This window comes from Miscanthus floridulus, chromosome 6 (genome assembly GCF_019320115.1).
Source record: "Miscanthus floridulus cultivar M001 chromosome 6, ASM1932011v1, whole genome shotgun sequence".
Classification (NCBI taxonomy): domain Eukaryota; kingdom Viridiplantae; phylum Streptophyta; class Magnoliopsida; order Poales; family Poaceae; genus Miscanthus; species Miscanthus floridulus.
This window is the reverse complement of record NC_089585.1, coordinates 139,639,146-139,654,475: the sequence shown is the minus strand read 5'-3', so window position 1 is coordinate 139,654,475 and position 15,330 is coordinate 139,639,146. Positions and strand designations below refer to the sequence as shown.

Here is a 15,330-nt window from a genome sequence, read left to right as displayed (position 1 = left end):
GGCTGTGTGTGCTTGCGAAAGCGAATGACACGAAGACACATGGGCGAATCCGCCGTATCTTACTCGCGATCGCGACCTGCTACCTACTAGACAGTACACACCTGCCCAGGTTGCTCTGCTTGCACGCTCTGTGAATCCATTCAATTGCCGCCAAATCTAAATTTAACCGCGGTTCGTCGATCAGAAAAGCACGAGCAGAAAAGGTTAAAACATGAAGATATTCCACAGAGTGCCTGCCTGCCTGATTCGCACTGCGACCGTGATTTATCAACTGATGAAACGCCACGACCTCCCTTTCCCCTGCGGCTGCGTGTCGTAAAAATCGGAGGCCGCGGCCCGCGGGACAGGCAGACAGCGACCGACGACGCATCCATCCATCCATCCCCGGCCGCGGCCAGGTCGTCTCCCATCCTCCCGTCCCCCTCCGCCCATGGACGACTTGACCGCTTCGCCGTGCGCACCGCTGCCGCCCCCTTACTCCACCACTCCCACACTTCCTCTCGGTTCCCACCCAACAAAGCCACCGCCTTGGCAGCAGCGGTGACTCCCACCGCCTGCCGCCGCCGCCGCCGCCTGCTGATTGCTCACCTGCCGCACGCGATGGCGAGGGCCGCGGTGGACGTGGAGGACCTGCTGGTGCGCGTGAAGACCGGCGCGGAGGACGAGCTCGCCGCCGTGGCGCGGGAGGTGGCCGCGCTGGCCGGGGACGGCAGGCTCGGGGAGGACGACGACGAGGACGGCCTCCTCGTGCCGGCGCTGCTCGCGCGCCTCGCCGCCGCGGGCACCGCTGACGCCAGGGTCAGTGTCATGGCCGCGCTCAGGAGCCTCGCGGGCTGCGTCGCCGGCGAGAGCAAGGTGAGTTGAGTGAGGCCCACGCACCCGCCCCCGGATCCCCACTCTTCCTTTTCTTTCTTGCCTACGAAATACGAATACATACACGCCTGCGCGCTCTGTGTTCGATGCTATGCTCGTACGCTACTGCTTATACTAGTATAGTACTACCTACGCTACGGTAGTAAATTTCGAAAGGCTTCGGTTTTGGACGGTCGACCTCACCATTCCTCTTGCTGCACTTGTGAGTGCTGCCCTCTCACCAAGCTGCATTCAACTGATTATCGGACTTGCATTGCTTCTTCTCCATGATCTCTGTTCTGACAATCAGTACATTCACTTCTCTCGACGGCACCTCAGGAGAGGTTGGCGAGCATCGAGGCGCTTTCCAGCATTGTCCGCTCCCTGTCCAGAGACGTCGACGAGAGGAGGGAGGCGATCGCGGTGCTGTTGGACCTGTCGGACATCCCGCAGGTCCGGCAGAGGATTGGCAGGATCAAAGGGTGTATCGTGATGCTAGTCACGCTGAGGAATGCGCATGAATCTGGCACCGTGGACGATGCGGAGAAATTGCTCAGCATTTTGTCGTCCAACCCGCAGAATGTGCTGTTGATGGCGGAGGCTGGGTACTTCCTGCCGTTGATACAGTACCTCAAACAAGGTATTATGATCTGGCATACTATGTCTCAGATTGATTTTTTTTAGTGTGTGTGAACATAAGTTCTTATGGTTTTCTCCGTATCTTGAAGCCTTTTTAACAACACAAGTACCTACAATAAGGCAGTACAAATTTTCCATTTTATTGTAAGGTCCAGAAACTTCAACTCTTATAAGAACAATAGCCTCTCGGAGAAAATGGAAGAGATATTGCAAGTAAAACGATGCAAGAGAAGTAACGATTACTTCATTTGTCAATTTAACTACCAAGAATTTTGGTTCCGTCACTTCTGTTCAGCCCTTTCTTATCCATCAGGCTACAATATTCTGAGAAAAAAGTCACTAGATTAACTTCAGCCTATAAATTTGGAATTCAATGTAGAATTCAACTTTCTCCACTCTATCTAACCATATCATCACCTAATAAGCTTTGCCCTCCTATTTACTTTGCAGGTTCTGACATGAACAAGGTCCTTATGGCAACCGCTATTTCAAAAATGTTCCTATCTGAACATATGAAATCTTCCCTCGGCGAGGATGGAGCTATTGAACCCCTCGTGGACATGTTTAAATATGGAAACCTTGAAGCCAAGCACTCGGCCTTAGGCGCCTTGCGTAATCTCTCTAGCTCTCTACAAAATGCAGAAATCCTGATAAATTCTGGTGTAACAGGACCACTGCTCCAGCTCCTTTTCTCTGTGACATCAGTGCTCATGACCCTCAGGGAGCCAGCCTCAGCTATACTTGCAGCTATAGCACAATCTGAGCGTATTCTACTTCATAAAGATGTAGCACCTCAGATGCTCTCGCTTCTTAATTTATCGAGTCCGGTAATTCAACTTCATCTTCTGAGGGCCCTAAACAGCATTTCCGGGCACGCGAATGCTAAAAGAGCCAGAAGTAAAATTAGGCAAAATGGAGGGGTACAACTGCTTCTACCTTTCCTAACAAAAAAGAATGTGGATACCAAAATTGCTGCGTTGCATTTAATGTTCCATCTATCGAAAGATTCTTCTCAAGAATTGGCTGAACAGCTCAGGGAGACCCATCTAGATATTTTGGTAAAGATCATCTCTTCTCCTACTTCTGGAGACGAGAAGGCCGCAGCTGTTGGTATCCTAAGCAACCTCCCAGTGATAGATAAGAAGGTAACTGAGATTCTGATGCAGGCAAACTTGATTCCTACTCTGATCACCTTGTTTGAAGCAAACATCGCCGCTTCCGTGACACCTCAAAGAATGTGGTTGCTTGAGGGCATTGCCGGTGTATTTATTCGGTTCACAGTTACCTGGGACAGGAAGCTCCAGAGTTCAGCAGTTGGATATGGGGTGGTTCCTTGCCTTGTTAAGTTGCTTTCAGACGGATCAGTGGACGCCAAGTCTAAAGCAGCGACATCCTTGGCCCAACTATCACAGAGCACAATGGCGCTGCGTAAGTCAAAATCGCCAAGGTGGCTTTGGGTTCCTCCGTCAGCTGAATCCTACTGTATAGTCCACAGCTGCCAGTGCACTGTCAAAAGCACCTTCTGCTTAGTAAAAGCCGGCGCCGTCAATCCTCTGGTTCAGATACTAGAAGGTGAAGAGCGCGGAGCAGATGGAGCAGTGCTGGAAGCACTGGGTACTCTTATGCAGGACGAGATCTGGGAGAATGGGAGTAGAGTGATAGAGAAGGCATCAGGCATCCATGCTCTGCTGAGGATTGCCGAAGCCGGAGAGCTGAGTTCCCAGGACAAGGCGTTATGGATGCTGGAGCGGATGTTCCGGCTCGAAGCCCACAGGGAGCGGTACGGCGAGATCGCGCAGGCTTTGCTCATCGATCTTGCCCAGAAAGGTGACCCTGCCCTGAAACCGATGATCGGCAAGATACTGGCTCACCTTGAGCTGCTGCAAACACAATCTAGCTACTTTTAAGCGTGCAGGTGTTACTGCAGAGATATTGGCCATTTGCAGTTACGCTGGGCAATGCCATCTGACCGGGCAATGATCTGAACGAAATGGTGTACCAGATTGTGGGCCGTGACGTTCGAATCACTGTAACTTCAGGCTGTGTTGTTTATAGCAGATTGTGCGAATATTTTGCACAGCCTCCCTTGTTCTTTAACATTTGATGTTTGGTCGGTTCGAAATAGAACCGATCAACGTCAAATGTTAAAGAACAAAGAGAGTGTTGTTTTTTTTCCCCTTGTAGATCCAACGAGTTTTGCTTCAAAAGAGTGAGAATATGTAGGCTGTATATAGTTAGCCATGTGTACTCCTGTAAAGTTGTAAAGTGGTGACAATGGCAATAACTTAGATGGAGAATATATTGCCATTTGTACAGCAAACTCGTTCAGCAGAGAAAGTTGAGCCGTTTCCATTCGCATGTGAGGCGTTAATGACTCGTCGTGGCTCGTGAACGTCAGAACGTGTCATATCTGTTCTCCTAGATAGAGATGTGCGTTTATCTGGAGTGGTATGCTTTTCTGAGGCCGCACCATCTGATTGTGTGGGCCGTGAAGTGTGCATACCTGTAACTTTAGGCTATGTTGTCATAGCAAAATGTGCGAATATTTTGGCCTGTTCGGCTGGTATTAAGCCGGTTGAAGCTGTTTTACTGTGAGAGAAAAATACTGTAGATTCTAGCCGATAAGTTCAAGCGAACAGGCCTTTTGACGTTGGTTAGTTCAAATCTGAGCTAAGTGTGGCCAAATACTAAAGAACATAGGGAGCATTATTTTTCTTGTAAGTAGATCCAACGAGTTTTGCTCGGAAGAGGAAGAAGATGCAGGCTGTATTCTCCTAGATATGCTGATGATTTTGATGTGCACTACACATACACATGTCGCATGTTATCTGGAGTAGAGTATCGTGGCAGCGAACTCATGTCCTATCGAATCCGTCAAATCCGGTGCGGTGAGTGGCAGCCAGCGAGCCAGCTTTGCAGCCAGGCGCCCAGGCCCAGGCGGCGACGGCACCCGTCATCGGTCATCCGGTGAAGTTTTCCCATAAAGCCCCTGCTGAATCGCACGCCAGCCCGTCGTCCCCGTGGCACTTGTCAGTTCGCGTTCGCCACCATCCTCTCTCTCCTCCCAAGTCCCAAGCCCCGTCCAAAACCCCCCACCAATCCCCCAAACCCCAACCTTCGCAACAATGGCGGCGCCGCCTGTCCAGCCCGTGCCACCCGCCGCGGCGGCCGTGAACGGGGACGCGTTCCGCCTGGGTTTCGTCGGCGCGGGAAACCTGGCCGAGAGCATCGCCCGCGGCGTGGCGGCGTCGGGCGTCCTCCCGGCCTCCGCGATCCGCACCGCGCCCCACCGCCGCCCCGAGCGCGGCGAGGCCTTCGTGTCCTTCGGCGCGTGCTTGCTCCAAACCAATGCCCAGGTATCCCCTCGTCGTCTCCATCCCTCCCCTCTTGCTCTCCGGTCCTCCTCTCGATTGCGCTTTTACTTACTGGCACATCACTGTGGAAACTCATCTCATCTCGTACGCGAAATTTAACCCCCCGTTCGTGCTAGGTCGTCGACGACAGCGATGCTATCGTCATCTCCGTGAAGCCTCAGATCGGTAAGTGCCGAGTGTGTGTGTGTTTTGAGTTTTGCTTTCTGGATCCAAGGAAGTTGATTGTGCAATCTTATGATGTTTAATTAATTTCGTGATCCATGAACAATCCTTCGCTGTGTCCGATTTGTTCTCGTGGTATTTGTTTGTGATTCTACCCATTTTTTTAATCATGCACACACATCGAATTGCAGTGAAGCAGGTTCTACTTGAGCTGAGGCCACGGCTGTCAGAAGAAAAGCTTCTCGTGTCCATTGCTGCTGACATCAAGATGCAAGATTTGCAGGTTAATATGCTTTTGCCGTCTCTATTGACATGATTTATGCGGATGCAGTAGAACTAAAATGGTCCAATAGAGAATGCATTGTTTAAAATATTATTATTCCAGTTTACCAGGAATACTGATAACATGGTGGTGTAAATGGATAGTTCAGTATGTAAATCATCTGCTCATGCGCATTCCCAATCTCTTGATCCGGTCTGAACAGAATAGAAGAATTGCATATTGGATGAATCACACTATCATGATAGTTTCGTCCTGAATTTATATTTGCAAGGTTCTGTTTCCTACAATTTTATATTTGTAGAGGGATTCTTCTTGTTTTTATAAAATTGTTTTTATCTGTTGGGTGGAGCAAGGCCATGATTGGATTCTCTGAGTAAAAATTGTCATACACATCTACAATTTACAGTATGTTCAAACAATTTCCTAATACATCAATTGAATTTCTCATTCTATCTTTCAGTTAATTGGTAGTTCTTACTTTATCATTCAGTTTCTCAATATGATAATTGCCCCGAAAACTACAGAAAACAATAGTTCTGCTCTGTCAGTATTTCAGCTGCTCTACTATCTCAGCGGTCAGGGCTATTATATTATTGTTTTCTCTAGGTCAACACGTTGTATGCTGTGTTGGAATTCTATTTCCTGAGCCCCCACATCCTTCTCCTTTCATTTCAGGATTGGTCTGGTCAACGACGTATTATTAGAGTAATGCCCAACACCCCTTCAGCTGTTGGACAAGCTGCATCAGGTAGAATTTGCTGACAATCCATCAGCTGTTTTTAACCTATGAATAATACATGAAATGTGGTATGCTTTTTATGAATGAAAATTTGCTTGGCAATCTCTGTCATGGAATGACTGCTTTGTGTGCTTAACATTTATGATTATAGAAAATTTGGATGCACTGAAATTTTTTGAATTATCTTTCATAGTGCTATACTAAAGTAAATTATCAGGGGAGGTAACAAGATGAAACACTGTCTGATGTTTTTGCTTCTCACAGTCATGTGCTTGGGAGAGATGGCAACTCAGGATGATGAAAACCGTGTAAGAAAACTGTTCAGTGCCATTGGAAAAGTTTGGACAGCAGAAGAGAAATATTTTGATGCTGTAACTGGCCTGAGGTATGTAGTTGATTATGTATGTGAAATAGGGTGTCAACATTCAAGAGTGAAAATAATTCCTGTATTTTTAATGTTAATATAGTGGTAGTGGCCCAGCCTACATTTTCTTAGCAATAGAGGCCATGGCAGATGGTGGAGTTGCTGCTGGGCTTCCTCGGGACCTTGCCCTTGGTCTTGCATCTCAAACAGTGAGTGTTCATTCCATTAAGATATGCTGCGATCCACTCTTTGCATATGCTGTGTGATTCTTTTAAGTCACCATCTCCTGGTAGACGTTTGTATTCTTCATTAAACTGAGTTCCTTTATGCATTACTGTATCTTGGTTCAGTAAAACTGAGTTCCTTGTGCATTATACGTACTCAGTTTACTCCATCGTTGTCTTTTTTTTTTTAATATTAATATAGTGATTTCTGTTTATCGTCTGCTCTTTCTCATAGACGTTTTGGTCTATTATATATGTTGTTTAGGTTCTTGGTGCTGCAACCATGGTGAGCCAGACAGGCAAACATCCAGGGCAACTGAAAGACCAGGTCACTTCTCCAGCAGGGACTACCATAGCCGGGATTCAGGAGCTCGAGAAGGGCGCATTTCGTGGAACGCTGATTAGTGCTGTTGTTGCTGCCGCAAAGCGTTGCCGCGAACTGTCATAGAGTTCGATCCATATTCATTTTGGCGGATTTTGACAAGGATGCATTTTGTTGATATACATGCGTTGGTCTGCAAGGTGCAAATTGTTTGGAATATTAGATTAATAATGTATTGGTGGCTTTAGAGCGGCGAGATGTAATCATGGTATTTTGCAGAATCAAGTGACAGTTATGATGTTTCCTTGCAAAGCTTGGTGTAACCATTATCATCAAACGTCGAGCCTTAACCATCAATCTAGAAACTAGGGCAAATGTTTTATTCAAGAATGCCACTTTTTTTTTTAGTTTTTCTCAGCCCAGAGAATTAAGCGCGCATTTTACCTTATTAAGTTGTAATAAGGACATTCACTATTGAAATACGTGCATAAGCAGACACATCGGCCACAGTTTTATACTGCGGTGTTAACCACACACCGCAGCATATAGGCATATAGCGTCAGCTAAAAAATCTTCAAACAGTATTAAGGTTTATACTGCAGTGTTAACCACAGTATATAGGCATATAGCATCAGCTCAAAAATCTTCAAACAGTATTAAATTGGATCACAAAGTTGGAAATACAGGACCTTGACAAGATTTTCACAGCAATCTGACATACAAATCTCATAGTACCGTGTTACTATACAATCAACTTTTAAGCCTTTGGCTACAGCAGAAAAATTCACATGTAATTCCTTGAATACCATCGATCTTCTGGAGTCCATTTATCTTCGTATCTTCCAAGCGAGTATCCCACAGCAGGTACATCAGCAAGATGTAGGGGATCTGGTTCTATGCCATAATCAGTCAGTGGACGGTGCTCAAGAACCTTATCATGTTCAATAACAAAATCTGGAATTTCAACTTCTCCCTTTCTTATATCGCCCCAGAGATACTCCAGTCGACTAATGTACTTGATTTTCCAATATAACCTATAACAGAATAATTAACAGAGGTAAGGAAGTTGTTTGTTAATGTTCAAAACTGAATAAAAATTTAGCCACCAGCATTAAAAACAAAAGGTCAATGGATCAATAATATTCTTGGCAGCTCAGATGGAACGACTAGAAGAAAATTGCAGCATTCTACCTTGCCAACAATATCCAAATATTCAAGACTTGACAGTAAATAAAGAATAGAGAGCAGTAAACAAGACAGCAAGTAAATAAGAGTTTATTGTAACATTGCAGTCCATTTGAACTCTATTTTCTAAAAATAGGGACTGCTACAACAGCTGATGACACGCTTACTTGTCTGTTTAGAGACTGTACTCATTCTGGATAATGCATGTAATGAGTATTCAGTATACTGCATGCAATGAATATTCAGTAATGACTGTTTATTTCCATTTTCCACATTTACCTTATTAAGAAGAATGTAATTTGCATTCTACTTTAACTGTCTATAAACATATTTGTCTTACACAAAGAAAAGTGACCAGTTGAACTTTATTTGTGTACAATATATAAGCATGACTATTGAGTACAGAGAGGATTATATAGGCATGTAGCATCCTTGTTTTGTTTACAATGTACGAACAGCTTCGGTAGCTGCCAGCTTATATAACAGTAATGCCTGAGAACAAGATGAAAGAATACTGACCCTCCACTTAAAAATAGCCTACCAAGTGTGGCGATGGTCAGCCTGGAGCGAAGCCCAGGATGCAAGAAGTAGAAAACTTGAAGCCTTTCCTTGTATTCAGGTGGAAGCTCCTCATAAATGGTCCTCAAGATTGACATCCCAGGGTTGTTATCATCAGACTGTACAGTACTGTGCATGTACAAGATGCAGAATGGACCCACAGGCAATTCAGTGCGGAGTTTGTAGAACACATACTTCTTCAGACGTTCACCATCAATTACTGAAGCTGAAAACCCAAATTCCAAGTAAATGCCATGTAAACATTGACACCAAGAATAGTCTGGGAAGCAATAAAACTAAGCTTGTAGCAACAAACAACAAGGATAATGAAGCTATCGAGGCCTTATTCAGCTTGTTGGCTTGTTAATAGCAATAGTGAAAGAATAAAAAAACTGGACTGGCACTAGCCTTTTTTCTTTCTTCGTCTAATAGAAATCACGGCAAAGCTTTTGCCGTCCTTTCTAAAAAAATATAGTGAAAGAATAAAAAACTGATCAGGTCTACTGATATACTGGCTGGAACTAATAACTTCATACAATTCAGCAAACAGATTGACCATCCATCCTTAATTTAGAATGACCAGAAGAAAATATACACTTTGCTGGTAGAGGAGCTTCAATACAATAAAATAAGCTACAGCCTACATCAGATCTTGTACTTGAAACATGTAAATAGGTGTGGATGTTACGCTGGGAACCTAATTATGATAAATTCAATCAAACGATCCACATATCCGAATTTTGTTTTTGGATAACGCATATCCGAGTTAAAAAAGGTAGCATATGATCTATCATCCATTGAATAAAAGTTGGTTGGTACGTAGTCCTCAATCTGCAACACAAATCGTTACTGTAGGTACTTGCTGGATGGGATTCTGATTTCACCTAAAATTTCACTTCAAGTCAGATATAAACTATCAGCCAGGAAGAGATCTAGTTTGAACCAATCAATACTAGGAAGCTCACACCTAAATAAATCATCAAATACTATAAGCGCATGAAGCATCCCCAGTCACGAATTGACAAAAACCCCAAAGAGAGCGGTGGAAGGACTGCAGCTGTAAGGGGAGCAACTACGTGGTGGATTCGCGCACCCGGGAAGAACTTGCCGACGATGCGGACGATGGTTCGGCCGGCCCGATCGGTGCCCTGGACGCGCACGACCTGGCGCTCCTCGAGGTCGTAGAAGCAGGCGTCCGTCTCGGCGAGGTCGGGGAGGCAGTCGTGCCACACCTCGCGGTCGGTGGGGGCGAGGAGCGCGGCGCTGGCGTCAGTCGCGAAGTCGGAGCCCACCACGACCACGGAGAAGTCGTTCCCGCCGCCGCTGCCGCCGGAGCCCGACGCCATCGGTTGGCTTGGCTGCCGCCCGTAGCTTAGCACTCCGTCTCCGTCTGTCTGACTCGGCAAGCCGGCCGTCCATTTCCGACCGACAGCCACAACTCGGGCAGAACGAGGCTCTTCACTGTTTTGGGCCGTGACGCGATTTTGGACCGGAGGCCCAATGGTGGACGGAAGCGAGTGGGTTTTGGCCCATCTTTCAGAGCCGAACAACTACGGTTTCAGGGATGGCCATTTGCTAAGAACTCTCTATCTTTGCCCATGATTCTATTTCTAGGAAGTACGCCTTCGCTTAGTTAGTGTGTCCGATGATGTGGTTGGAGCGTACACCATGCTAGCTAGCCAGCGGGTTTAAGTTTTCTTTGATTTGAGTATGAATGTTTTCATCTTTTTGAAAACAAACAAAAACCTTATTTCTTCCTGTTGGAAGAAAAGAAGTCTAAATGAAACTCTAGGCATTATGCAAATTATTATCTTTAGGTTTGACAAATTGGTTACAGTGACTAATCGACATTGAGTGATACATTTCCTTTCTCCTTCCTATAGGAAGTGTTTCCTCTCACAACATTTCAACATAAGCATCAGCATAAGCCAAATTTCAGCATAAGCGAACAGGATGCCTCCATGCAACTTTACTTGCTCGCACGGCTCATCTTATTGGAGTATATGTTAGCACAGGACATATATTACTGCATTAAAATAATATAATTTTTAGAATTATCATTACGGAGAAAAAAAACCCAGTATGAGGCCGGTGCAATCAGACGAGGAACAATTTACAGCATCCAAGATGAAATCCCACGCGTTCCAGTACATGTAACAGGTATCACGTCTAAATCAGCCAGTAAGCTAACGACCTGAACAATCCGCCAGGGAAACAAAACTACTGGCCAAAGACACAAGCCTTACTCAGAAGGACAGCTTCTTCCCTGCAGCAAACAACTTCTTCAGGTCTGCCCGACCCTGATCCTCCAATCCTGCATGGTCCTCGCCACTTCACCTGGGGGTTCTACTCTACATTCCAGTCACCATTGTGCTTTGCTAGGAAGTCTGTCACCTTCTTGTCCACGCCGACACTCACCAAGTAGGCCAGTAATCTGCCCAGGTTTGCTTGCCATCAACTGCAGCTTTCTCCATACACTGATCGATGATTTATGATGAACTTTTTTGAAAGAAGATTTATGATGAATTTTATTAAGACAAATATATTCAGTAATGATACATGGCTTTATTTGGAATCTTACATAGTAATGCATATGGTTTTGGCGTGACAAGATGCCACAAACTATGGTTTGTAACAAAGTTATACAAATGAATTGTACAAAAATTAATTTCCGGTAAGATGATTAGATGCAGTCCATATTTTCCCTCCAACACTGAAGAAGAATGCTCACCATGGGTGGTATGATCTCCAACCAGCAATACCGATAAAACGAGTTGATCTTGGCATTCTGCAGTTCGCAACTACTATGAGCGCAGTGGCTCATGCCATGCTCGCAAAGGTGAATCCAGTCCCTTGCAATGCATCCTCAACGACCTTGTCTAGCCTCTGCGCCATCTCTGGCGTCATGTGATTGATCCAGTCCGCAGCAACTCCCTTCCTGAGGTAGCTTTCGTTCTTGACCCCTGACCTAGTGGTTCCATTTTTATTCACCTCCATGTCCTTCAACTTGCGCAGGCTACACAGCTCCACGATTGAGCTCACCACCCCTCCCTCATCCTCTTCCTTGGAAAATTCACATCCCATGAACTTTGCTAGCTTCTTGACGTGACTCACTGGTTCAAGCAGCATATCCTCGTACCTAAGGAACAATACCTTGTCAGGCCTCCTCAGGTTCTCCTCCCAGTACTGGAGAACATGCTGCCACTACGGGCCGGCCGGACAACGGCCTTCACAGAACAGCTCCAAAGCCTCCTGATCGTGAATGACTGGGCGTCAACTCCCCTCGTTGGCGCCGCCTTTCTGGTGAACAGCCAGTAGGAGACCAGCGCATCCTTGGGGTCCCAGAAGATGTACACGATCGGACCCCCTGAGCGCTCCTTTGAGATGCTGCTAGGCAGCAGGGAGTAGGGAAGGTGCGTGGCCAGCACACGCGGGGACGCGAGCGCTTCAAACTCATCCTTGTTCTCGTATGGTAATGGTGGGGAAACTGTCAATGATCAGAATACCAGCTCTTCTACACAGCAGGAGCCGGTTATCCCTCAAGTTCCTTCCAATATTATTGAGAATGAGTTCGATTCCACTTCGCCACAAGACCCAGCTGCGATAGTTAAGGAAATTACAATTGATGGTTTCATAGCCTCAATTTCTAAATCTGTACCGGTCCCTGTAATCCCACAACTACCAGAAGCAATTCACGAGAAAGAACCCAATGATCCTGAAATGGGAAACACATCTGAACCACCTCAAACCCCACCACCACCACCAAGACCCTATATGTTTACCCCACAACGTAAAAGCATTAGGTTAGCAAACAAGTCCAAAATCAAACAAGGAAAAGGAGCAATCCAAGTTGCAGAGGAGCTGCTTGTCAAAAAGCTAGGAGACTTATCGCCACCAACAACACAAGAGGAAGTTGATCAATTTGATTTTTATGCACAACATCTCGAGCGTCCACTCACCAAGGCCAACATGGATGCCATCAAGGTGCTAATTGAAGTGGGAAAAAAAAACAAGAAGAGGGGCAAGATAACCAAAGTGGGATATGGAAATATTCTCAATGGCTTGATGGAAGTACTCATCGGCAGCTAGGATGGGTTGTTGTGCTCGGTGCTGGTTGGTAGAGATAGTTATTTTTGCTAGTTGGTTCTAGGGCTTAGTTGTTCTTAGTTGCTTTAGTTGTTAGATAGTCGCCAGTGCAGTTGAGTTGCTACTTGGGTCGTTTTCGATCAAGTTGGCTCAGGTTGAGCAAGTACTGCGGCGAAGTTGTTAGTTGTTCGGACGATGTTTTAAAGTTGGTCGGGATGAGTGATGCACTCTCCCAGTTGGTGGTTTTTGGGCCTGGTTTCCACTCAAAAAACTGGACCAAACACTTGTATTTTTAATTTCTCCGTCTAATAAAAATTGTGGCAAAGCTTTTGTCGTCCCTTCGGAAAAAAATCAATTTCGAGGGACCTGACACAGTCACGAGGGTTGCAATGGTGCATTGGATGGTCGTCGTAGAACGGCAGGTGGATGGAATGCTTCAGCGTCGCGAAGGCGAGGGCCTTGAGCCAAGTGGTGCCAGACTTGGAGAAGCTTGCGAGGAACATGTCGGTGGTCTTGGCTTGAAGCAGGAATGGACGTCGGGGACGCCTGCCTTCAATGTTACCTCAGGCAGCCAAAAGCTGGCATACCGGCGAAGCGAGAACGGTGGCCGCCTGACCTTGAGGGGCAGCAAAGAGATTATCGCGGCAATGCTGGTGTGAGGAGTCGCCAATGGTGCATTGGTGCTGCCCCTTCTTGTGCATTGTTCTCTGACTGCCTGGAAGCCATCATCCTATTGGTGAATCTCAAACGTGAGGTCACTAGTGGTGCGTGCCCAGTCCAGTTGCTTGCCGCAGCCTGTATGTGGGCGAGGGTGCACAAAAAGGATTACACGAGAGAAAAAACTTATCTCAGTTTAAAGTTAACAGCGAGAAGTTAAGATATAGGTTACAGAGAAACCAAGTTTCACTGAAAGATGATGGTACACAAGTTATCATCATATGATCAGGAATCATTCAGTGAACATTACCACAGGAATTGATTGCATTGCAAGTCACTAACAATGGAGTAATACTACATCTCCAACTCACATTAAGAGGTACCAGGAGGTGTTGACACTCAAATTTGTCCAAGTGCTTATAGTCACCCAGTTTGGAAGGCCAAATGCTTAAATACACTCAGCTTGGATGGCCGAGTGCATATATTCACTTCGCTTCACTGGTTAAACACACATGGTTACTCCACTTGGTTAACTGAGTGTACATGGATATATTTAGGCCAGAGCCAGACAATATGATGTCTTCTGAGAATTATTTGGTTATCTAGAGTTTTGTTTGTCCTCACAAGAAAGATGTCTGCACCTTCCAACAATTATCAAGATGTTTGTATGGGATTTTCGGATTTTGTCTATCCTTTCTAGAGACAATGCGGCATTTTGTCGGTCCTATATGTCCACCTGCAGGGATTGTTGTCTGCTCTCTAGGGTGCACAAATGCTTGCTGCAGACTGCATGTGGACAACGGTGCACAAAAGAGAGAATTACTCGTTCTCGCTTCCCCAGAAGTCAATATTTTTTTTTAACTTTGATCAATTATATATAAAAGAATATTAATATTTATAATACATAATTAGTATAATTAGATAGATCGTTGAATATACTTTCGTAATAAACTTATTTGGAGATTTGAATGTTGTCTCCATTTTCTACAAATCTAGTTAAAGTTGAGAAAGTTTGACCTACACACATCCCATAACATCATTCTTTTTGGGACGGAGGGAGTACATGAGAATGCCTTATCTCAGTTTATAGTAAATAATTGCGAGGAGTTATCATGTAGGTAACAGAGAAACCAAGTTTCACTAGATGATGATACAGAAGTTATCACAATCTGGTCAGTAATCATCCAATGAATATTGCCACTGAAAAAATAAAGGTCGAAAATAAATGCAAGTTCTTCCTCTGGTTACCAGCGGATCGAATAATTAAGTGGGGAGGACAAGCGAATCCGGTCTGCCAATTGTGCATGACAAGGAATGAATCGATGACGCACGTGGTGGCGAATTGCTCTTACTCCAAGAGAGTATGGCAACTAATAGAGCAGCAAACAGGTCAGCAGAACACTCATCCACAACAACCCGTCAGCTACTTGAAATCATGGTGGTCTGATCTCGTGGGTACGGTATCGCTCGATCCGGAATACAGAAATCAGATTATCACCTACACGACATGGAACATTTGGAAAGAACGATGTCGCCGAGTTTACGATAACAAGGCGATGACGGAAACACAACTGGCGGCCTTGATACGGCAGGAAGTGGCGGCGTTCAGGCAAGCCATGGAGACGCTGGACATCTAGCAGGCTAGGAAGCCGTTTATAGCTCTGTACAGCTCCTTTTTAATTCCTTTTCATTCTTTTGTCTTGGTTGTTCTTCCAAACGCTGAGACAAGTATGTAAATGTTTCTTTCCAACTCTATAATGAAAAGGCAGAGCACCTGCTGTTCACCGCTCAAAAATATTGCCGCCGAAATTGATTGCAATGCAAGTCACTGGTGGAGCAATACTACAGCACCAACTCACATCAAGAAGTAACCGGGGGAATAAAA

General features: G+C 45.5%; 3 protein-coding genes and 1 pseudogene across 3 annotated transcripts; 2 read left to right on the top strand and 2 right to left on the bottom strand.

The window, feature by feature from the left end:
• On the top strand, positions 1 to 3,845 carry LOC136457130 (U-box domain-containing protein 43-like). Its single transcript, XM_066457173.1, has 3 exons — positions 1 to 855; positions 1,192 to 1,492; positions 1,942 to 3,845. The coding sequence occupies exons 1-3, from the start codon at positions 601 to 603 to the stop codon at positions 3,396 to 3,398; spliced, it is 2,013 nt and encodes a 670-aa protein (XP_066313270.1). The 5' UTR covers positions 1 to 600; the 3' UTR covers positions 3,399 to 3,845.
• A 49-nt stretch (positions 3,846 to 3,894) lies between these two features.
• On the top strand, positions 3,895 to 7,288 carry LOC136457128 (pyrroline-5-carboxylate reductase-like). Its single transcript, XM_066457171.1, has 7 exons — positions 3,895 to 4,847; positions 4,982 to 5,030; positions 5,219 to 5,310; positions 5,986 to 6,058; positions 6,314 to 6,434; positions 6,517 to 6,622; positions 6,903 to 7,288. The coding sequence occupies exons 1-7, from the start codon at positions 4,617 to 4,619 to the stop codon at positions 7,083 to 7,085; spliced, it is 855 nt and encodes a 284-aa protein (XP_066313268.1). The 5' UTR covers positions 3,895 to 4,616; the 3' UTR covers positions 7,086 to 7,288.
• Positions 7,289 to 7,592: 304 nt separating this feature from the next.
• LOC136457129 (uncharacterized) lies at positions 7,593 to 10,129 on the bottom strand. Its single transcript, XM_066457172.1, has 3 exons — positions 9,796 to 10,129; positions 8,664 to 8,928; positions 7,593 to 7,993 (listed from the first exon to the last, which is right to left on the bottom strand). Exons 1-3 carry the CDS (start codon positions 10,046 to 10,048, stop codon positions 7,744 to 7,746), a joined length of 768 nt encoding a protein of 255 aa, XP_066313269.1. The 5' UTR covers positions 10,049 to 10,129; the 3' UTR covers positions 7,593 to 7,743.
• Positions 10,130 to 11,415: 1,286 nt separating this feature from the next.
• On the bottom strand, positions 11,416 to 13,517 carry LOC136459892 (cytosolic sulfotransferase 5-like; annotated as a pseudogene).
• Between the last annotated feature and the right edge of the window lie 1,813 nt (positions 13,518 to 15,330).